The sequence below is a fragment of the Glycine soja genome, chromosome 15 (genome assembly GCF_004193775.1).
Source record: "Glycine soja cultivar W05 chromosome 15, ASM419377v2, whole genome shotgun sequence".
Taxonomy (NCBI): Eukaryota; Viridiplantae; Streptophyta; class Magnoliopsida; order Fabales; family Fabaceae; genus Glycine; species Glycine soja.
The window spans coordinates 6,243,360-6,263,209 of NC_041016.1; the positions used below are offsets into that span (position 1 = coordinate 6,243,360).

General features: G+C 32.8%; 4 protein-coding genes and 1 non-coding gene across 5 annotated transcripts; 3 read left to right on the plus strand and 2 right to left on the minus strand.

Moving 5' to 3' along the window:
- The first annotated feature begins 3,108 nt into the window (after window positions 1-3,108).
- On the plus strand, window positions 3,109-3,726 carry LOC114388097. The gene has a single exon (XM_028348429.1). It carries the CDS (start codon window positions 3,109-3,111, stop codon window positions 3,724-3,726), a length of 618 nt encoding a protein of 205 aa, XP_028204230.1.
- Window positions 3,727-6,796: 3,070 nt separating this feature from the next.
- On the plus strand, window positions 6,797-7,753 carry LOC114388098 (F-box protein At3g56470-like). Its single transcript, XM_028348430.1, has one exon. It carries the CDS (start codon window positions 6,797-6,799, stop codon window positions 7,751-7,753), a length of 957 nt encoding a protein of 318 aa, XP_028204231.1.
- Window positions 7,754-10,126: 2,373 nt separating this feature from the next.
- TRNAA-UGC lies at window positions 10,127-10,199 on the minus strand. The gene has a single exon. It is a non-coding gene; the product is annotated as a tRNA-Ala (tRNA).
- A 91-nt stretch (window positions 10,200-10,290) lies between these two features.
- Window positions 10,291-12,240, plus strand: LOC114386371 (50S ribosomal protein L34, chloroplastic-like). Its single transcript, XM_028346373.1, has 2 exons — window positions 10,291-10,554; window positions 11,818-12,240. The coding sequence occupies exons 1-2, from the start codon at window positions 10,365-10,367 to the stop codon at window positions 12,066-12,068; spliced, it is 441 nt and encodes a 146-aa protein (XP_028202174.1). The 5' UTR covers window positions 10,291-10,364; the 3' UTR covers window positions 12,069-12,240.
- A 2,489-nt stretch (window positions 12,241-14,729) lies between these two features.
- On the minus strand, window positions 14,730-18,070 carry LOC114387353 (U-box domain-containing protein 7-like). The gene is made up of 2 exons (XM_028347526.1): window positions 17,365-18,070; window positions 14,730-15,832 (listed from the first exon to the last, which is right to left on the minus strand). The coding sequence occupies exons 1-2, from the start codon at window positions 17,826-17,828 to the stop codon at window positions 14,986-14,988; spliced, it is 1,311 nt and encodes a 436-aa protein (XP_028203327.1). The 5' UTR covers window positions 17,829-18,070; the 3' UTR covers window positions 14,730-14,985.
- Window positions 18,071-19,850: the final 1,780 nt, after the last annotated feature.

Genomic DNA, 19,850 nt, shown 5'->3' on the forward strand with positions numbered 1-19,850 from the left:
TAGAAAAGAGAATTCAAAGAAAGGAGTCTAGTAGTCCCACTAGAGTTGATGGAGACGGACTAATGGCACTAGCGTAGTGGTGAGATGAAGTGCGTGAGAATAGAGTTACATAGGAGGATCGAGAAAACAATTTTGAGAGAGAGAGAATGTGGTGATGCTGTAAGGTCACTAAGTGCATGAGGTCTTGAGATTGTCAATCATCGGAGAGGATGGTGAGACTTTGAGAGAGAGAATAACATGAAGGAGTTGTCGATAATGGAGAGACGAGATATAGGGTTATAGAGAGAGACACCACAAAAACCCTAAAGACCTACCTTTTTTTATTACTTGTATATTATAACATATAACTATCATTTTTTTTTAAATTAATATAACAGGCGGGCAAATTAGATGAAACATGCCATGATGAGTTGAGATTTTCATTTTACTGTGTCAAATTGATAACAAGCTAATGAGCAAGTCCATCTCATTTTGTCATCCCAAAATCTAATGAGTATGATATGAGTTGATAAGTTGGATTGAATCAATCCATCAATCTTTAAAAAATTTGATTTTATAAAATTATTATCTTTTATTTAATTATTAATTTTTTTTATCTATGTAAAAAAACTCTGAACCATTTTTATTTTGAGATGGAGGGAGTATAATAAATAAGAGTTATGCATAATAACAACACGAAAGTAAGACGCCTTCTAGCACGTGAATTGCCCTTCACAGTGTGAAACTTTCCTGGACCATTGGACGAAGTAGTCTGTAAGGTATATTGGAGATTCAGTGGAAGGGAGTGCACCATATCGCCATTAATCTTCTTAAAATAATCATTTTGAAAATTGGACTACAGGCACAGTAGAGGTCCAAATTTGCCCCTTTGGCCCCACCTTTCCCACGACTGCTTTCCACTTTCAATTTCCCCTTCTCCTTCTCGAACCCTAATTCTTCCTCCTCGCCACCATGGCCAACCAACGCAACCTCTGACCTCAGCAAACTGCAAGTCTTCGCAGTAGCTTTAGTCGTCCGGGTTTCATTCCCTATTTGATGACAGATATTTGGCTCAAATCTGATTTCCATGGCTCCTACCTTTTGATCTGATTTTTAATATTTTTTCAATTGAAAAAATCATCTCGTTCTTGGATCTAATTGTTAAACTTTGATTGTTAAATCATAGTTATTCTAGGTTGTTTTCTAACGTAGCCAACGGAATCGAGGTGGTTTGCGGTGTCATACGGACGGTGGGTTGCTGGTGTTGTATGGCAACGTGAAGGGCTGCCGCCATAAATAGTGAAGTAGAAGAAGCAAGAGACGGGGTCTGGAACAAAGGGGGTAAAGACGAAGAAAAGGAAAAAAGGTAAAGTGTAATCCGCTGCCGTTACTCCAAAAGAATCTACACCTTCCGATTCAAGACTCCTATATCCAACGGTTCATGAAAATTAGGCACGGTGCAAGACGTACACGACTCTCTCATGCTAGAAGGCGTCCAAAGTTTGGGTTCCACATTGTGACGTGCCTACAATTCCACCAACTCACTCTGACTAGCCACCCTCCATCCCAACAGATCTTGCAAGCCACCAAAGCCCTAAAGCCAACTTAGAGATTCTTTTTCTGGTTTAGTGGTCTCAACAAACCCACTACACTACGCAACCCATGTCGGCCACAATTGGGTTGGACCCTCCGGGACCCATATACCTTTTTCTGCTTCAACCTCATCTAGTTTGGTTATCGTCCATTTCTGGCAGGTAAACTAAGCACATCTTATGCTCATAACTTCAATTACCTGATAGTCTTGCACACTCGCAAGACAACAATAACAAATTTTGTCACCCAGTGTAACTATTTTCCATATTGTTAACCTAAAAAATTAAAATAATACCCCAAGATTTGACTAGAAAATAACGTAGCTGAGAGTAATCCCCTCAATCCTGTCATGCTGACATTGATGTGAGTGTAATTAAAATACTTGAGAAATTAAAATTATTCTTTTTTTGTATTGCATGATTCTTTCAAAATACCAAGGTGCTTTCACTAGTTATAAAAGTTACATCATATTTTTTTCTGAAGTAATGTATATATATTTATTTATGATTTAAATATATTTTAAGTTTCTAATAAATGATTAATTTTTATTTTGAGTTTCTAATATTTTTTTTATTGTATTATATTTTTGTTATATTAAAATTTCTATTTTAAATTTATTTTATCAGCTAAATTATACTTACACCTTAAATACATAGGTTAAATTTTAAAACATAAAAGATAAGATATTTGATGAAATTCTTGGGGTGGACTATATACAGAGTTTGTAACATATAAATTTGTACTGCACAGCATTTTTTAAATTTTTTATCACGCCTTTTTTTTTTGCGGGTTGGACAGACCCAAGCTCAACCTGTCCCTATTATCATGTCTATATATAATATGTATTTTTGTTTTATTTTATTTATAAAATCATTTTATAAAATAATTTTTAAAAGCTGTTATTTAAAATAATAAAAAAATATGATTTTGATATAATTTTAAAAGGATAAATAGGAGGAAAAAATAGATTTATAAGTATGTTTTAAGTTGTTACGATTTTTTGTTTTGTAAAACCGAAAATGAAAACAAATTTTATAAACAGAAAGCAAAATCCTCTAAAGTGAGACGAGTACTAATACATAACTCTTGTTTTAATTTTATTTCTTCTAGGTTTAGAAATACCGACGATGCTAAAATCAGTTCATACCACAATCGCAGTTAGATATTTGGTGTGTTCGTTAATTGATTTAGTGTGGATGATGATCTCAAAGGTTGATTCACTCAGACGCAAAATGAGAGTGGAAGGAGTAGTAGTACAGTGGTCAGATCTACCTCATGACCTGCTTTCAAGAATTACTAATGGTCTAGGGCCTATTGACTTTCTCAGCTTCTGTGGTGTTTGCAAAGATTGGCGCGTTGCTTCTTCAAAATCTTCTCCTCAAGGTAACTCTCTTGGGTGTGGTGATTCTTGGTTTCGAAGAAGGGGAGGGTTCTCACTCTCAGTGTTCCCTTCTAAGCCCCAAGGATAAACGCTACACCATCAACATCCCAGAGGCCAGAACTAGATGGAGCAACATGCCTTGCATCATATAAAGGATGTTACTTCTCTTTCGCCACGGTTCATTGTTCTTCTTTAGTCCCTTTTCTAGGGCAACAATAGAGCTTCCAAATTGTCCTTTCGCTGAAGTAACTACTGAGCATGTTGCAGCACTTTCATCTCCCCCCACTTCTCAAGATTGCATTGTTGCTGTGCTTAACCGCATCAGTGATTCTGAATTAGAACTCTTCATGCTTCGTCGTGGGGAGAACCAATGGGTGCAGGCTAAGCACTCCCTTTTGCGCATTAGGTTTAATACAGTAAGAGCAGCTTTGTTCCATGAAGGGGAGGAACTTCACTTTTTGGACGGGGATGATAACTTGGTTACCTTTAATGCTTCTAAAACCAAGCAATGGGAAGAATTTCGTTTATCATACGCAAAAACCATTTTCAATTGGAGGATAATTAAGAAGAAATTAAAAGTGGGATTATTAGAGGCAAATGTTTCAATTTCTACATGCGGGACTGTAATTCCACACGCTGGTGGTGAACTTGACATGCTAATTCAGAGTGAAAGCATTGAGCCAGCAACTCATCAATCTGAAAGCCGTCATCATCGTAAAGGGGTATGGATCCAACCAAGATATTTTTATGTTCCTCCGGGTCAAAAATGGTAAAATATTGTTATTGCTTGTTAGGGTTTCACGTTTTTTTTTCTGGTTCTCATTTTGCTGACTCTTTCATGGGTTTGTTATTCATTTCAAACTTGAGATATTATTGGTTGATCGGCTGTCGATCGAAACCACTTTAATTATTGTTAAGGATTTGAATAATTTTTTATTATTTTTACGCTTTCTTTGTTTTGGGTTGAGTCTACGTCGTATTATCTATGATCAGTTCTGTTTTTATAACCCTAAGACATTTATCAAATGGTGTAGCTTATTCGGTTGAGTTCCATTTATATGGATGAAAATATATTGCTAACACATTCGCTGAAGACTTCACACGATCATTAGTTAATAATTAAGGTGAGAGTGCATACTTGGATTCGAGATTCAAAATGGATTTTGAGAAAATGTTTGTGTTTGATTTTATATATGTTTCAATTTATTTTAACCTCTTGTGTCTTTCAATTTATCTTTCATCTTTATTTTTAAATTAAATTTTAATATATTTTTTAAATTATCAACAGTGAAAAATAACTTTAGATTACAATATAAAGTATTTATTATAAATCCAAAATATAATTTATATTACTAAAAAATATTTATTATGAATTTTTATTATAATATAATTTATATATTCGAAATATGTATTTATTATAAATTTTAATTACATAAAATAAATATTTATCATGTCCCTTCTACAAACTAAAATATTATTTTTTTATGTTAAAAAAATATTAAAATTCAATTTAAAAATAAAGATAAACGAGTCATTATAAAGTCTGTCATTCTTCGACAATCATATTTTTTAAGACTTTTTCTTGAACGGAAGTTATTTATTTATCATAAATTTAAATTATAATATAATTTATAAATTTAGAATTATTTATTTATTAGAAATTTTATCTAAATAAATATTTATTCTATGTAATGTGCAAGCTAAATTACTAGCTATTTGTATGGCAAAACTTTCTTTTATAATAATAATTGATAATTGATAATTGATTAATAAGTTAATATATAATTTATTTTAAATAGCATAAGAAAATATTTAAAAAAATGTGAAGCAAGCATGTTTTTTCAAACTTGATAAAATTTGACGAAAATGAGATTGAGTTTAACTTTTTTATCACTCCCTTTTTAAATCGAACATCGAAATTTTGTTGCTTTTTGTGGGGGAAGGAAGAGATAAAATTGTTCTATCTTGTCGCCGTGCCTATATTGTCATGCCTATATTATATTTTATTTATGGGTCCCTGCCTATATTATATGATGTGTTTTATCTTTTTTTATTTATTTCAAATTATACTATAAATCGTTTTTAAAAGCATAAAAGATAACTATCTTTAGTATTTTTTTTATAAGAAACAAATAGCTAGGAAGTATTTGATAATATGATTTTTGAAAATAATTTTAAAAAGATAAAGTTATAGCAAAAAGACATTGTGAGTTATTTATACATTTATCATTGTAAAAATAAAATAAAGTTCCATAGGATTTTTTGATAATATGTTTCAATTTGCTAAGATTTTTTTTTCAAATAAAAAGATGCATATATATTAGTAAAAAAGGCAACAAAGTCTGTACAAGTACAAAAAAGGAACCCGTATCCACCCAAAAAGTTCCTAGTATATCGATCCCATCACAAAACAGATATATGATTATATATATTATTGTTCAATTTAATTTTTAATGTTATATAATTATGTGTCTATTATATTTTAAATATTTAATTAAATTACTTTTAAGATATAAACATATGTATTTATATCTTAAAAGTATATAGGAATTACGAATAACTATTATATGATTATATATATATATATATATATATATATATATATATATATATATATATATGTTTATCATAATTCATATATTCAGTAAAAAAAAAAAAAACTCCTATGTTCTTTTGAGATATAAATATATAGATAACTATAAATTTAAATACAATAGTTTTCAAAGTAATTATTTGTAATGAAATTACCACTTGTTAATCAATTTTTTGTGACGGATTGTGTGATTACTAGTCTTTCATATGATTTTCCAACATATTTTTTAACGAATAAGTTTGCGAGGGAACAAAATTCATCCTTCTCTACAGCTTTCATATTCTTGTTGTGATGAATTTGAGAAAGACACTTTTTGAGAAGGACATAAACCGTTACATAATCCCTCACATAGATATACTTTTTCATTTATTGATTTGCGGCGGATAATCTGGACAAATAATATTTTTGTAACAAATTCCGTCACAAATTAACAAATTTCGGTTCATCATAGACTCTATCAGTCACAGAGGTCATCAATTTAGTGAGGGAATCTGTTGTTACTAAAGTTGGTCGCTAAATTTAATTTTTCTAGTTGTGTGTGTTATTTCAATGAAAATATAGGAGGTTATTGTCTAACTTCCATTTGTATTTAATTTTTATATAAATAACTCTATTTTAAATTTTAAAAACTATTCTCAGTAACCGTTCAAAAAAATTGTTTTTAGGAATGCCAAAATTTAATTAAACATGTTTTTAAATATACTCAAGAATAACATTTCTACTTATAAAATTCGAGGAATGCGATTCTCGAGAATACAAGATCATTTTGTAAAACAAACGCCCCTAATAACAACTATTAATTAAAAAAAATAAAGATTAAAAATTATAATTAATTTTAAAATTTGCTGATGTATATTATAATTTTATTATAATTCTTAACCGGCCGTTATTTTTTTAAGGGATCAATTGTACCATTAAAATGTTAATATATCTAAATATTTTAAAATTGAAAGTAAACTATTTAGTTGTTTTAAAAAAAATTGTTATGTTTCAATTTTTTAGGATATTGATTAGATTTTTCAGCAAAAAAATCTAAACAATAATACAATATTCCCTTGAAAAAAAAAAACCTCTGAACAATAATACAATGTCCCGTGAAGATAAAATCAGTAACTCTCTCTATATAAAAGAAGTGAAGAACCAAAAGCCAAATCCGAGGATGATAGAATCAGTAACCAAAGCCGCAGCTTCGTATTTGTGTAGCTGCATGCAGGGTGACCTCAAAGGTTGATTCAGCCACATACAACAAGATGACAGGGGAGTGGTCAAATCTGCCTCATGACCTTCTTTCACGAATTTCGAGTGGTCTAGGGCTTATTGACTTTCTCAGTTTCCGTGGTGTTTGCAAAGATTGGCGAGTTGTTTCTTCAAAAGTTTCCTCTGAAGTTAAACAATCTCTTGGGTGTGATCCTTGGTTTCTCGTGTATGAAGAAGGGGAAGATTCTCACTCTCAGTGTTCCCTTCTAAGCCACCAGGATCAACTCTACACCATCAACATCCCAGAACTTGATGGAGCAACGTGCCTTGCATCGTACGAAGGATGGTTACTTCTCTTTCGCCACGGTTCATTGTTCTTCTTTAGTCCCTTTTCTAGGGCAACAATAGAGCTTCCAAATTGTCCTTTCGCTGAAGCAACTGATGAGCATGTTGCAGCATTTTCATCTCCCCCAACTTCTCAAAATTGCATTGTTGCTGTGGTTAACCGCATCAGTGATTCTGAATTAGAACTTTTCATGCTTCGCAGAGGGGAGAGTGTGTGGGCTACGCGCTGCTGTCATGGCTATAAGTTTAAAACAATGATAACAGGTTTGTTTTGTGAAGGGAAGGAGTTTCACTTTCTGGACCTGAAGAATGGCTTGGCTATCTTTGATTCTGAAACCAAAGAATGGAACAAGAACAACTATCGTATACGTTGTCAAAGATCATCAAGGGATATATCTGCATCATCGCTCCGAGCATTGCGCTATGTGGTACGTAAAAACGTTTTTCAGGATAAGAGTATAAGAACAGTGGGATTATTATTAGACGACGAAAATGTTTCGATTTCTACATGCGGGACTGCAATTCCACATGCTAGTGTTGAATTTGATCAGATCGTAATTAAGAGTGAAAGCATTGAGGCAGCAAAGCAACCTGAAAGCCGTCATCTTAAAGGGGTATGGATCCAACCCATATATCTTTGTGTTCCTCCTGGCCAAACATGGTAAGTTGTTAGGGTTTCTGATGCAAAGCATGTCATGAAATTTTGGCCAAATTCTATCCATTAAGGGATCTAACCAAAACGATAATTTTATCTTTTATCGTAATTCTAAAAATATTTATTGTTTTATTTTAAGAACTTTCTATATTTTATTGTTTTTAATTTTGGAAAATTAGGAAGATATGATTCATATTTGTTTTCTTATTTAGGTTTACTTTTCTAATATATGGGCTAATTCTATGTATTAATTCTAAGATTGGAATGAAGTATTGAGGTTTTCTCATGCACCAATATTCTCCGTATTTTTTAACATCAACGAGTTGTTGATGAGTTTCCAACAACATCGCATTAGTTTCACTTTTCTTTTTTAGGGTTTTCATTTTGCTGACTCTTTCATGGGTTTGTTATTTATTTCAAACTTGGGATTTATTGATTGATCATCGGCTGTAGACCAAACCGTTTTATTGTTAAGGATTTTGAGAAATTTTTATTGTAGTACATTTTCTTTATTTTTGTTTGGGGTGTGTCTACCTCGTACGTTCTAAGTATGTGATCAGTTTTTTTTTTTTATTTTAACTGCAAAAGACTCATGTCATTTCGTTAAAAAGATAAAAGTAAATACAAGTTGGAAGGAAATAAAAAGCTTGAAGACTAACATATAGAGCTTCGTTTGCTTGTCTACGAACATAACTTATTGAAAATTTGTTGATAGCATCAAACTTTCAGAATTGATCATCTTTGTTAACACGAGTCTATCTATATAATCAGTTATATATATTGCTATCACATTTGCGGATCGGAACACTTCACACGATTATTGCTAATGTTGGTTAACCTGAGACTGCCTGCTTGAATTGGAGATACAAAAGGTAATTTAAGCAAATACTTGCTTTGTTTATGTTTAGGAATTTATTTTAGATTTAAAATTGATTTTGAGTTAAAATAATTTTATATTGAACAAAAAAATGCATTGAAATTTATTACTAATTACTTTTAAAATAAAATATCTAAATCTAAATCATTTAATTTCAAAAAAATGCATATAATTTAATTTTCAAATGTACATCACTAAAATTGTGTTTCAATTATAGTTCTTCTTTGTCTATGACTAAAGTGATGTAATATTTTTTGTCCCTTCCCTCAAATAAAAAAATTGTAGTTTTTGAGTCCTTGGTGAAGGAATAATATTGTTTAAATTTGAGGACAAAAAAATATAAAATCTTATTTGAAAGACTAAAAAAATGTAATTAAATCATTTTTGCCATAACATAGTCAAGTATAGCTTATCTGGATGACTTGTTTTAATTTTTTTCTTTTATATAAAAAACTTTTTCTTGTATTTTCTCTGTTCATCAAAAACTTTTTCCCATTTCCAATCCAAATATATATAGATCGAGGAATCATAATTTAATATAGAGCTAACGAATTGTCCTTTCTCAGAATTATCGGATCATGTTACAGCATTTTCATATTCACCCGGCTTACTTCTCAAAATTGCTTGTTCATTTTAGCTGCTTGCTTATTGTTGCGTTCTCGAGATCGATCGGACGCGTGTAAAACTATAAAGTGGAAGTAACTAAAAGTAACTTTCACATTTTTTCACTTTTGGCGTGATTTGAGTTTTAAATAAGTGCTTGTTTGATTTGGTTTCGTGTTCAAAAATTACTTTGGATGTCGTGATTTGAATATATTTTTATATGTTTGATTTTTTGATAAAAAATAATTTAAATTAATTTTAGGTCCAAAATTAATTATGTATTGAAACAACTTTAAATAACTTTTGTATTAGATTCAAAATTTTATATTAAATTTTACTTTTAACTTAATTTTATAATCAAATATTCAAACATAAATTACATTACTTTAAAAATAATTTTACAAAATCAATTTTAATAATACCCATCCAAATACATGCTAAGTGAATTCAAATACCAACCAGCTAGCATACATTTAAGATTTAACAATAAAACTTAAAAATAACAAATCAGGTAGTCCTTTTTATTATCCAATATATCACCAAGTTTAGAAACCAATACTGGATGAAAAAATGTTCCTTGTTAAACATCCAACAACCTGTTTAACACTTATAAAGGAAAGAGATAAAATCAAATAAGAAGAAAATAGAGAAAAATAATAAGTGTTAATAAAGTTTATAGAATAATAAGATACGAAATATCTTTAAGAAAATGACACGAAGGCCCAATTTTTGTTCCCTCTGATAAAGCCAAAATATCCAACTAATAAAGAGTCTATTCCGAAATTAGAATTGCGAAAGCCCAAGCCAAACTTGTACATTTCTGCACTGTTCTGTTTTGCAGCCCAAAAGTTTAGAGCCGAAGAATAAATTTTAAATAAAAAGTTGTAAAAAGATAAATTATAATGGAGATGCAGGGGATCGAACCCTGTACCTCTCGCATGCAAAGCGAGCGCTCTACCATTTGAGCTACATCCCCATTTGTTGATACTCTAAGGATAACATTATAATGACCAATAAATAAGCCGCAACGTGAATCACCAAAAGAAAATGATCCTCTCTCTCTCTCCCTCATCGCTTTATGAAACTTGAAACTAGTGAAACAGAGAGGTGAAGGAAAAAAAAAAAAAATCAAAAGTGGATAATGGCTTCGTTATCGCTTTGCATAGCCATGACAGCACCCACTCCCTCAGCTTCTCTCATTCTCACTGCCCCAAAACCATCTTCGCTCTCTTTGAACCTTACCCGCACTTGCTCCACCGCTCGCTCTCCGCTTCTCCATTGCTCCTTCCTCTCTTCTCCTTCCCTTCTCTCTCCCCCTTCCTCCATTTCAGGTACTTCTGTTGCTTAATTCCCATCTGGGTATTTGTTCTTTTACACTTCCATTTGGTTCCTTCACTAATAACCATGTGGGTCGTTTTAAATTTCGTTTTTTTTTTCCTGGGTGAATTTCATTGTACCTTGTTTCCTATGATTTTGTGTAGTTTTATTTGGGAAGTGCTGATAGGGGTTGATGTTGTTTATGGGTTAAAATGTTTTTGTGGTTTGGATTTAATTTCACTTGAACATGGGTACGTTTTGGAACGGAAGTTCCTCTTGTGGGTTTTAAAAGAGATTTACTTTTCTGTCAATTTAAGTCAAATAGGAGTTGATGCCACTACCAATAACTTCGTCGCAAACTACCAACATTATTTTCACAGTGGCTTTATATTACTACTATTATTTGTAATGGTAAGTAACACTTTAAAATGCTTGCATTTTTTGTCTTTTGGTTTTCGGATTAAGTACAGTTAGAGACGTCACTGGTGATGTCTGAGTATGTAATGTAGTTGGAATAGATCCAATGAGCTTGCTTCCTGCTTCATGGCTGCATTCTGGTGAATTCCAGATTTAGGAGAACCACTTTATTTTTATTCCTATGATCCCTCAATTGCAATTTTTATGATGCTAAACGGGTGCAGCAATGCTTTTAATTGTTGTGATAAAAATTCTTCTTTCTGTAATCATTGTGATCTGGTATTATTAGTACCTAGTGGTATCCGTAACATCTTGATGTGACACAAACATAATTGATTCCTTAACTTTTAAAGGTTGAACTCCTTGTCCTTGGTCCTCCTGGCTCAAAGTAAAGGATTTATGTAGGTTATGATGGAGAAGAGACTCAAATGGGACCAATAGCTTGTGTCAGTTAGGAATACCTCAATGACACCCTTTCATAAACATCATTAAGGACATTAGGAAACTCAAGCAATACTTCACTCATACATTAAAATTCAACATATTTTGCCAATGAAACTTTCTAGCTAATAACTTGGCAAAGAAAAAGAGAAATTGTGGGCAGAAAAAGGGAAGAAACCAGAGCTGTTAACATTTTGTTATTACTAACTGACTAGCTATGAATTATTTGGTGCAGTTGTTCAATGTTGCGTATGACCATAGTTGTTGTGTTTAATCTGACTAGCTGACTTCATCTAGTGGAATAAGGCTTTTGTTGTTGTTGAGCTTTTGCTGTTGATTTGCTTAATGTGTATGTATAAAGATAAAATTCTTGTTCAAATTTAGCTTGATTTGATCTCAACTAAATTTTCAATGTTAAGGCTTGTCACTTGGATTGGATTTGACATCTAATTTTGGGACCAGAAGAGGAAAAGGTTCTGGCCTTGTTGTGAGGGCAGGCAAGGCTGCTCTTTGCCTGACTAAGAGAAGCAGATCAAGAAAATCATTGGCACGCACTCATGGTTTCCGCAAAAGAATGAGCACACCAGGTGGAAGAGCTGTTTTAAGGCGACGACGCGCCAAGGGACGGAGAGTCCTATGCACCAAGACGCATCCAAATAGTGGGAAATAGTGGCCAAAAAGGGCTTACATCTGTTCTATTTCAGTGGTTAAATTTAATGTATTGATTCCTCCAAACTTGTCTGCATTTCAAGCTTTTCATTTTCCCCCTAACAGTGGTTTTTTGTATCCTGTATTTGTAAAAAATTTATTATTTTTTAGGCTTACTTTTTGTCTGTCATCTATAATTCTTGCCAAGTTGCATCTACATTTACTTCAAAGATATTTACTACAATACGAATCACAAATCAGACTTGATGGAATGTCAAACAAGATAATTGACTTTGCTTGTTTGTTTCTTCTAACATATCTTTCATTCGGCTGTTGTGGCATTACCTGTTGTGCACGATGTCAAATAGCCCACCCTACATTAAATGGTGCATTACTGCATTGACAAGATATTTTTAATCTTTCAGCGTTGAGATTTCCTTTCTTTCCTTCTCTGTTTTGTTCCTTGAAGAGGATGCTTATCGAAAAAAGAGTGTAGTGGAGCAGTATTTTCAACGGAAAGTATAAGCCGTATGATTTATTTATTTTTCTAGTTAATGTCTGTTTGCTTGATCATAAGATATATTTGAAGGTACCTGTACAACTTTGTTTGATTCAGTATCTAATGAATCCAATTAGATCATAGCTCTCAACAAGAGGTACAATGGCACTGTTGAGTCTTGGGTAACATATCGTTGTTGAGTATGTGATATTGATAATCGTGGGATACATCTAGATGTGTATTTAGTGAGTCTTTTCTAATTTTATTTTTTAAGATTATTAATTGATGTGTTGAAGATATGATAGGACTCCGATACAGCTTACCATACAAAATCAGTTTAGGCATATGATTGTGGACGTTTTAATGGCCGAGGTTAGAGTTGAGCAAGGGACAGATTGAGTCAGATTACGTATGATCTTAATTCGTCCTTAAATTTTGTCCTGATCAATTTATTAGACACTAACTTGTTCTTATATTTAAATGAACCTCATAATTCACGGCTCAAATACAAATTAGGATTGGATTGACCTGAACTATAAGTAAACATAAGTTCACACTTCTTATTAATGTAATTGAGATTCAAAGAATAATTTCTCTCTTATTTTTATAAATGATATTATATAAATTAAATGATTGTTAGTTGTAATCCTCCAGAAAAGAAATTTGGACATCAATTTCGAAAATATTGATTTAACAATATGTATTGTAGGTTATTTTTTTTACTTATTAGTCCGTAGTAATTACAAGTGATATATATACATCACTTTTTAAGTATTATTTTATAAACCTTTTATTCTTTACAACAAAGTACTTTTGACTCCACAAAATTCGTGTTCATGAATAAAATTTTAATTTTTTTTAATGTTATAACTCATGTTTTTATGATCAATGCCATGATAACTACCTGGATTTCTTAGAAAGAATAACTCAGTTTTGTATAATGAATAATGAAATAACCAATTGATCGTGAATTGGAACTGAAGAAAAAATGAGTATAATTTCTTTTTTTGCTTGTGATATTAACTTGTTCATTCTTTATATATATATATATATATATATATATATATATATATATATATATATATATATATATATATATATATCACGACGGAGAGGTAGCCATTGAAGTCGATGAGGAAGAAGAAAACGATGATGAGAGGATTCTGGTGCCCACCATGCTCGCAAAACCTGTGTTGTCCACCATACTTTTTGTGTCGTACTCCACTATGTGTCACCTCCAAATTAGGATCCGTTGGTATAATCTAAAATGACATAAATAGCCCTAATATAAAGTCTCATGTGACCTAAAACTTGCCATTTTTCTGATGGAAAATCAGGAGCTCCCACCTCCCTTCCCCCACCTAAAGCCCTCTAAGTTTGGGTGGCTTTCATGCCACTAAATGCGTGTTCATTTAGAGAAAAAGAGAAATAAATAATAAAATAACGTGAGATTTAATTTTTATATTTTATTTTAATTCAAAAATTTATCTTTATTTTTCATTTATTTCTCTACCAAACGGATCCTAATTCTTGGAAAAAATTTGTGTATGAAACCTTGTGTTGGAAGTCCAAAATCGTGGAAAATAATGCCTTGCCTGGTTGGTATTGGAATTTTTGCAAGAAAAATTGATTTCAAAACCTCAGTTGAAAACTCAAGGGCCTAAACGGCTAAACTATGTTTTGGCCCAAAAACTAATAAAATTTCATTATTTAATCAGGACAGGACAGTAGGTGGCTAAATGTTATTTTTTTATTCTTGTGAAAATTTAGGTAGTGGAACCAAATGTAAAAATATTTACCTAAAATCACATTAGATGATATTTTAATATAATTTTGGATGATGTAATATTGCATCAAAATTATGTTTCTCTCCCTTATTAAAACTAAAGCAACAAAGGATTAAATTTATATTTTTATGGTGACAACGTGATTTTGTGGGGATCCATGTTTAGAGGAAAATCACATCAAAAGTGATGTAAAAGCAACTATATTAGTAGCATTGGAAATTCACGTTTAACAATTTTTAACATGTTTTCAAATCCACTATAAATCAATTATTAGTGTTGTTCAAACATACTATCTGTGTCTCTTTGAAATATTGAAGTGATTATGAAAAGCACCTGTGCTTTTTTATTGGTCAGAATGGCTGCGGCATTGAAGCGGAATTTACTATATTAGTTTGAATTTCTCATTTTCAACGAGTTCCTATGATTGGAAACTTTTCATTTATATCTGTCAACATTTACAAATGTCTTAGCAAGAAAAATCAAGGTGACATTTTCACGTTCTGTAGTTTTTCACGTTGTTGTCCCATGACGTGATGCCGTCAATGGCTGGTGCCAAACAAGAGCACATATCACCAAAGCCTAAAGCCCTAAACTGCTAAAGCCGAGTCAACTTCAAATTTTAAGGAGAAAAAAAGAAGTAAAGAGAATAAACCTTAGTAAGGCAAACTCTTGGAACTTGTGCTAATAATCAAAGACTTCAATCTAGAAGACTCCCCTGCTGCATTTGCCCTCTGCGCTATTATTTCCATATTCCTATGCAAACTTTGTTTCACCAAACTCTTCATCAATCTCTTCCCTTCTTTTGCTTCTCTTTGATTCACTGGTGACCCCATTGCAAATCTTGGTGTTTGTGGACCAGAATGTGGCCCCACCTTGGTTTGCCTCTCATCCTTGAACCATTGCAATAGTTTCATTGCTCTCTTCTGAGCCAAAGGGCTCCCCAACAAAACCACTTCAAGAAGCACAGGAACAATCCCTGCCTGTGCCATTTTCTTTCTTTGCAGTGAGCTTTGATGTGCTAGAATCATCAAAATATACACTGACAACTCTTGGCATTTGGGTTTGTCTTCCCATGACAAGATCTCAATAAAGGTTTCTGGCACCATTGAATTGTTCTCTATTGCTTTCTTTCCCATCAAAGTCACTGACAAGTTCCCTAGAGTGGCAAGTGCTTTCTCTGAAATTTCTTTTATTGAGGACACATCCAAGAGGATAGGGACCACCCCACTTGAAACCAAAGGGCATGCATTCTCTAACACAGTTGATAGGTTATGTAAGGCACATAAACACGAACTTTTGGTGTCAAAACTTGGGCCTGTCTCAAGAATGTTTCTAAGTAACGGTATAAAGTCTAATGAAGCAAGAGGGAATTGAGTGTTTGCAAGAGATGACAATGACAAAAGTATCTCTGCCAATTTACTTGTTGTTGATTCATCTACAAGGTCAATTGTCTTAGGCAGCTTGGACAATATTCCTGCCTCAACTATCAAAGCCTTGTTCCTGAAGAAAGAACGTAGTAGATACGTCAGGTAAGGAAGGAAAACATGTTTCAACTCGGTCAAAGTTAGGTCAGAAACAAATACTACTACTACTATAGTTGAAGTTTTCTAAAAGTCAGCATAAACCAGAGAGGGGAACTCAATTCTCAACTAGCATCAACCCACCTTGTTGAATTCATTTTTTCTTCTTTTGATGGGATTGGTGCAGTTTGTGTAATAAAGAATAAGGCCAAACCAACTAAATTAAAAAAACATTATTTATAGCAGAGTGAAGTCAACGAGAATCTGAAGTTAATATATGTGTTGGAAAATGAAGGTCAACAAAAGACATAAAATTTTCTTAAAGATCATAAACGAATCTGATCAACTACCCTATATTTTGTAGTAATCAGTAATTTATAAATTTTAGGACAAAATTGTCGCTTCAGTATGAACTTTGTCCCCTCTAGTCTCTAGTTTATACTAACAACCCTGCAACTCAGTTGACACTGCACGTTTGGTGATTTTATACTAGTATTAATTATGTTTCTTCCAACTAATACTGGCATAGCACATCACAGCATGGTAGCACAGTGGGATTTTGGACAAATTTGATCCGAAAATAATGGCTAAAATGTCATGAATACAAGTTAAATTAATTTGATAACTTTCATGCTTCTACAGCCTGTTGGGACAAATGTAACATTAAAATCTAAAAACGAACACCCACCCACGTGATTTCATTGCCTTTTGTTTTTATTTATCTATTTTTCTACCTTATGGAAATGTATAGAACGCTTTGGCTGTGGTTACTGTGGAGTCATGAACCTAACCCGCCAAGGCCAACCGCCACTTTTGTGTACATCAATCTTGTCCCCGCCCCCCAAAGTCAAAATGAGCGGATACTAAATGCTCACGATGGCTCCACTCACTCTCACCAGTTTCTTTATAAAATATGATTACATATTTGTCCATATCAAACAATATGACAAATAAGAAGACAATAAAAGTATGACTAAGATAAATAAGATTTTAGTTATAATTCATGTACCTTGATTTTCTAGTTAGTGGACCTTAACCAATGTTACAAATTCCCTAATTACTTTATTATATCTTCTCTCACAATATGTTAACCAAAAAAAAAATTGCACTGTTTCAAATTTTAATCATTCATTTTATATCTTTTTGTGCCATTGGATGGACATCTATTCTAGGTATGAATATATGTTAGCAACACCTAACAATTCAGACCCTTCAAACTAACCTCTAAGTAAAATCAATTCAACATTTTAACCAATAAAATCTAAAGAACTAAAGTTAATAACAGAATTTCAATTTTGAATCAAACACAAAGTTCAATATCAAGTCAATAACACCAGTTTTATACTAGTATCATTGAATTGCTTAATTACTTGTAGTTTTATTTTAAATCAAACAAGAAAATTAAGACTATCAAACACTAAAAAAACAGAATGGTTATGTGGCAATCATTCATAAAGTGTTGCATAGCAAAAACTAAAAGACACGAAGGAAGAACATAGTTGAAAAACTTACGTGTAGGTTCCATCAGCTAGGTGGATCAACGCCGTCAACCCTACTCGCCGGCGGCTAGCCACCGGCGACGCCACCATAGATACCAACACCGGCACCACGCCAAGTTCTGTTATCAACTTACTAACCTTAACATCTTCCTTGGCTAACTTTTCAATCTCCTTTGCTGCCACTATCTTCTCTTCCCAGCTTCCAAAGTGAAGCATCTTCACAGTTCTCTGCAACATGATCACAGACTCTTCCTCCTCCTTATGCTTCTCCATAACGTGAACTGTTTCAAGATTTTCAACCTTGTTGTTGTGTTCAACTCTGCTCTTAGCTGTGTCAAACCGATCAGAGGGGTCACAACGCTTTCTGGTTGCTTTGGATTGGAGAAACCTTCTGATGCGGGCAAAGAACTGAAGCTTTATGTTAGACAACACCCAAATAGAAGAAGATGATGATGATGATGATGAAGGGGTTGACATGTTTGAGAGGAAGGAGAAAACAAAGCAAGATATTGAAATTTTGAAAAAGTGTGTGTATGAGGTTTGGTTCTTATATAATTTTAGTTTCTGTTTCTGACATTGGAGACAGAGAGAGACAAGAGGGAGGGAGAGAAAACGAATCAATGAAACTATTTGAAGAGCTCCGCGAACTTAAAGTACAGGGGGGGCAAACAGGGCACATGCATAAAACAGTGCTTAAATGTAAATGTAATGGTGGATATTATGATGCCAAATCTCAAATCATGAATTTATTAAGTAATGGAATTTTATATTTATGCATCATTTGTTTTAATAAAAAAGATTTCCGTACCTGAAATTCACTAGGGACAAGGTGCTAATTTAATGATTTATGCAGATGTGACTATATCTGAACTAAAATATTATACAAGTAGCATTGCTTGTAGATTTAATTGTAGTTAAATCTATATAGTTAAAAGTCCATTCTCTATATAGCCACTTTTGTTAGATAAACAAACTATTTGGTACAATATCACAAACGCCTAATGTCGGGTCTTTCTTTGCTTCACAATCTCAACCTAATAAATCTATAACATAGTGGAAATGAAATTTTATGAGCTTAGGACTCATCATATGTCTTCGTCAAATTCAAATTTGGGGACCTTCTTGGGTGGATAATAGATAGGAAACTCTTTGTTCACTGGTCCCAAGTAGCTAGGGTGCGTAATAGTATGACTTGGCATTTTATTCATTAAAAGAGACAACAACGAACTAAATTTAGACTTTGGTTTTGATGTGAACCCACGTCTATTGCATGTGAGAATCAGGGAGACCCAGCCTATATGTTCCCTTATGAAGCCATAAAATTTGGGGCAGTGCACACGCGTCAACATTAATTAATGGTCACTTAATATATCAATTCATAATCGTTCGCTGGTTACACAATCTGATCTGGATCGGTGGCTGTGATATTCTCACATGCATTAGAGATTGATCATGCCAAGTTTCCCTTGCATGAATGAAGGGTGGAGCAAGAGGAGCAGTCATTCATTAATTTTGTGGATTCCTTTTTCGATTATGATCCCTGAAAGAGCAATTAAGTTAAATAATTAAAAGCCCTCGATTTACTTTGTATTAAAAATGCATTTAAAACCATGCAGTTTATAGACGTATCATAGAGATTTGAGCTAGGAGAATATGTGGCTATGCTGGTGGAATTCTTCGAGAAATATAATCTAGAAATTAACTGAAGAAGCCAGATAGATAGGTAGTACATGCATTAAAGAGCATCTTCATTGACAAATAAAAAAAAAAAAGAGAAAATATTACTTTAGTTTGATGTCGGTATTAAGGTATTTTGAGTGAATAATCCAATTGAATCATAGTTTATGATAAACAAGCTGTAAGTAATTGTATCTAAATGCTCCTTTCGTATGCAATTAAGTCATCACCAATTTAGACCTACGAAATAGTGTTATTAAGTTAACAGTTATAAACATTTGTATAGTTTCTTTGGGTGGGGAGAAAGAGATATATTTGAGACTTTAGTGGCTGTGGCATATCCATGTGGAGTCCACTACAAATAATTATCCATATATTCGTGAATTGCAGGCACTGAAGTTTCCCACGTGCGAAGGAAGCACCTCATTCATCACTAGCTAGCAGTTACATTTTCGTTTTGATTTTGGCTTTGTGTGTGTGTGTGTGTGTGTGACAGTGCAAATATGACGTGTTCCACTCCCAGAACTTGCGTATCACCATAAACATTTGTTTCTTACTGCCATGAATCGTAAATTAATGTCTGCTAGCACAATTTGGTGATTACGGTTCCAAATATTTGGAATCTAATATTACTATGTGCGTGTGCGCAAAATGTATGTGTATAGCAAGCAAAGTTAAATTGCGTCAACAACGCTATTAGTTCAATTGTTTTTTTTAGCGTTTTTAGTCAAATTCTTCTCAAGTCAACAAGTAAAATGAAACCATCACATGAAACAAAAAGAAAGAAAACTAAACACACAAGTGATTTTTTGCCTAGTCAGT

What these genes read in the sequence shown, in the direction of transcription:
- LOC114388098 (XM_028348430.1), top strand. Translation starts at nt 6,797, where the DNA reads ATGACAGGGGAGTGGTCAAATCTGCCTCATGACCTTCTTTCACGAATT.
- LOC114386371 (XM_028346373.1), top strand. Translation starts at nt 10,365, where the DNA reads ATGGCTTCGTTATCGCTTTGCATAGCCATGACAGCACCCACTCCCTCA. An exon ending in TCCCCCTTCCTCCATTTCAG is followed by an intron (nt 10,555 to 11,817) that starts GTACTTCTGTTG and finishes TTCAATGTTAAG; the next exon opens with GCTTGTCACTTGGATTGGAT.
- LOC114388097 (XM_028348429.1), top strand. Translation starts at nt 3,109, where the DNA reads ATGTTACTTCTCTTTCGCCACGGTTCATTGTTCTTCTTTAGTCCCTTT.
- LOC114387353 (XM_028347526.1), bottom strand. Translation starts at nt 17,828, where the DNA reads ATGTCAACCCCTTCATCATCATCATCATCATCTTCTTCTATTTGGGTG. An exon ending in CTAGCTGATGGAACCTACAC is followed by an intron (nt 15,833 to 17,364) that starts GTAAGTTTTTCA and finishes TTCTTTCTTCAG; the next exon opens with GAACAAGGCTTTGATAGTTG.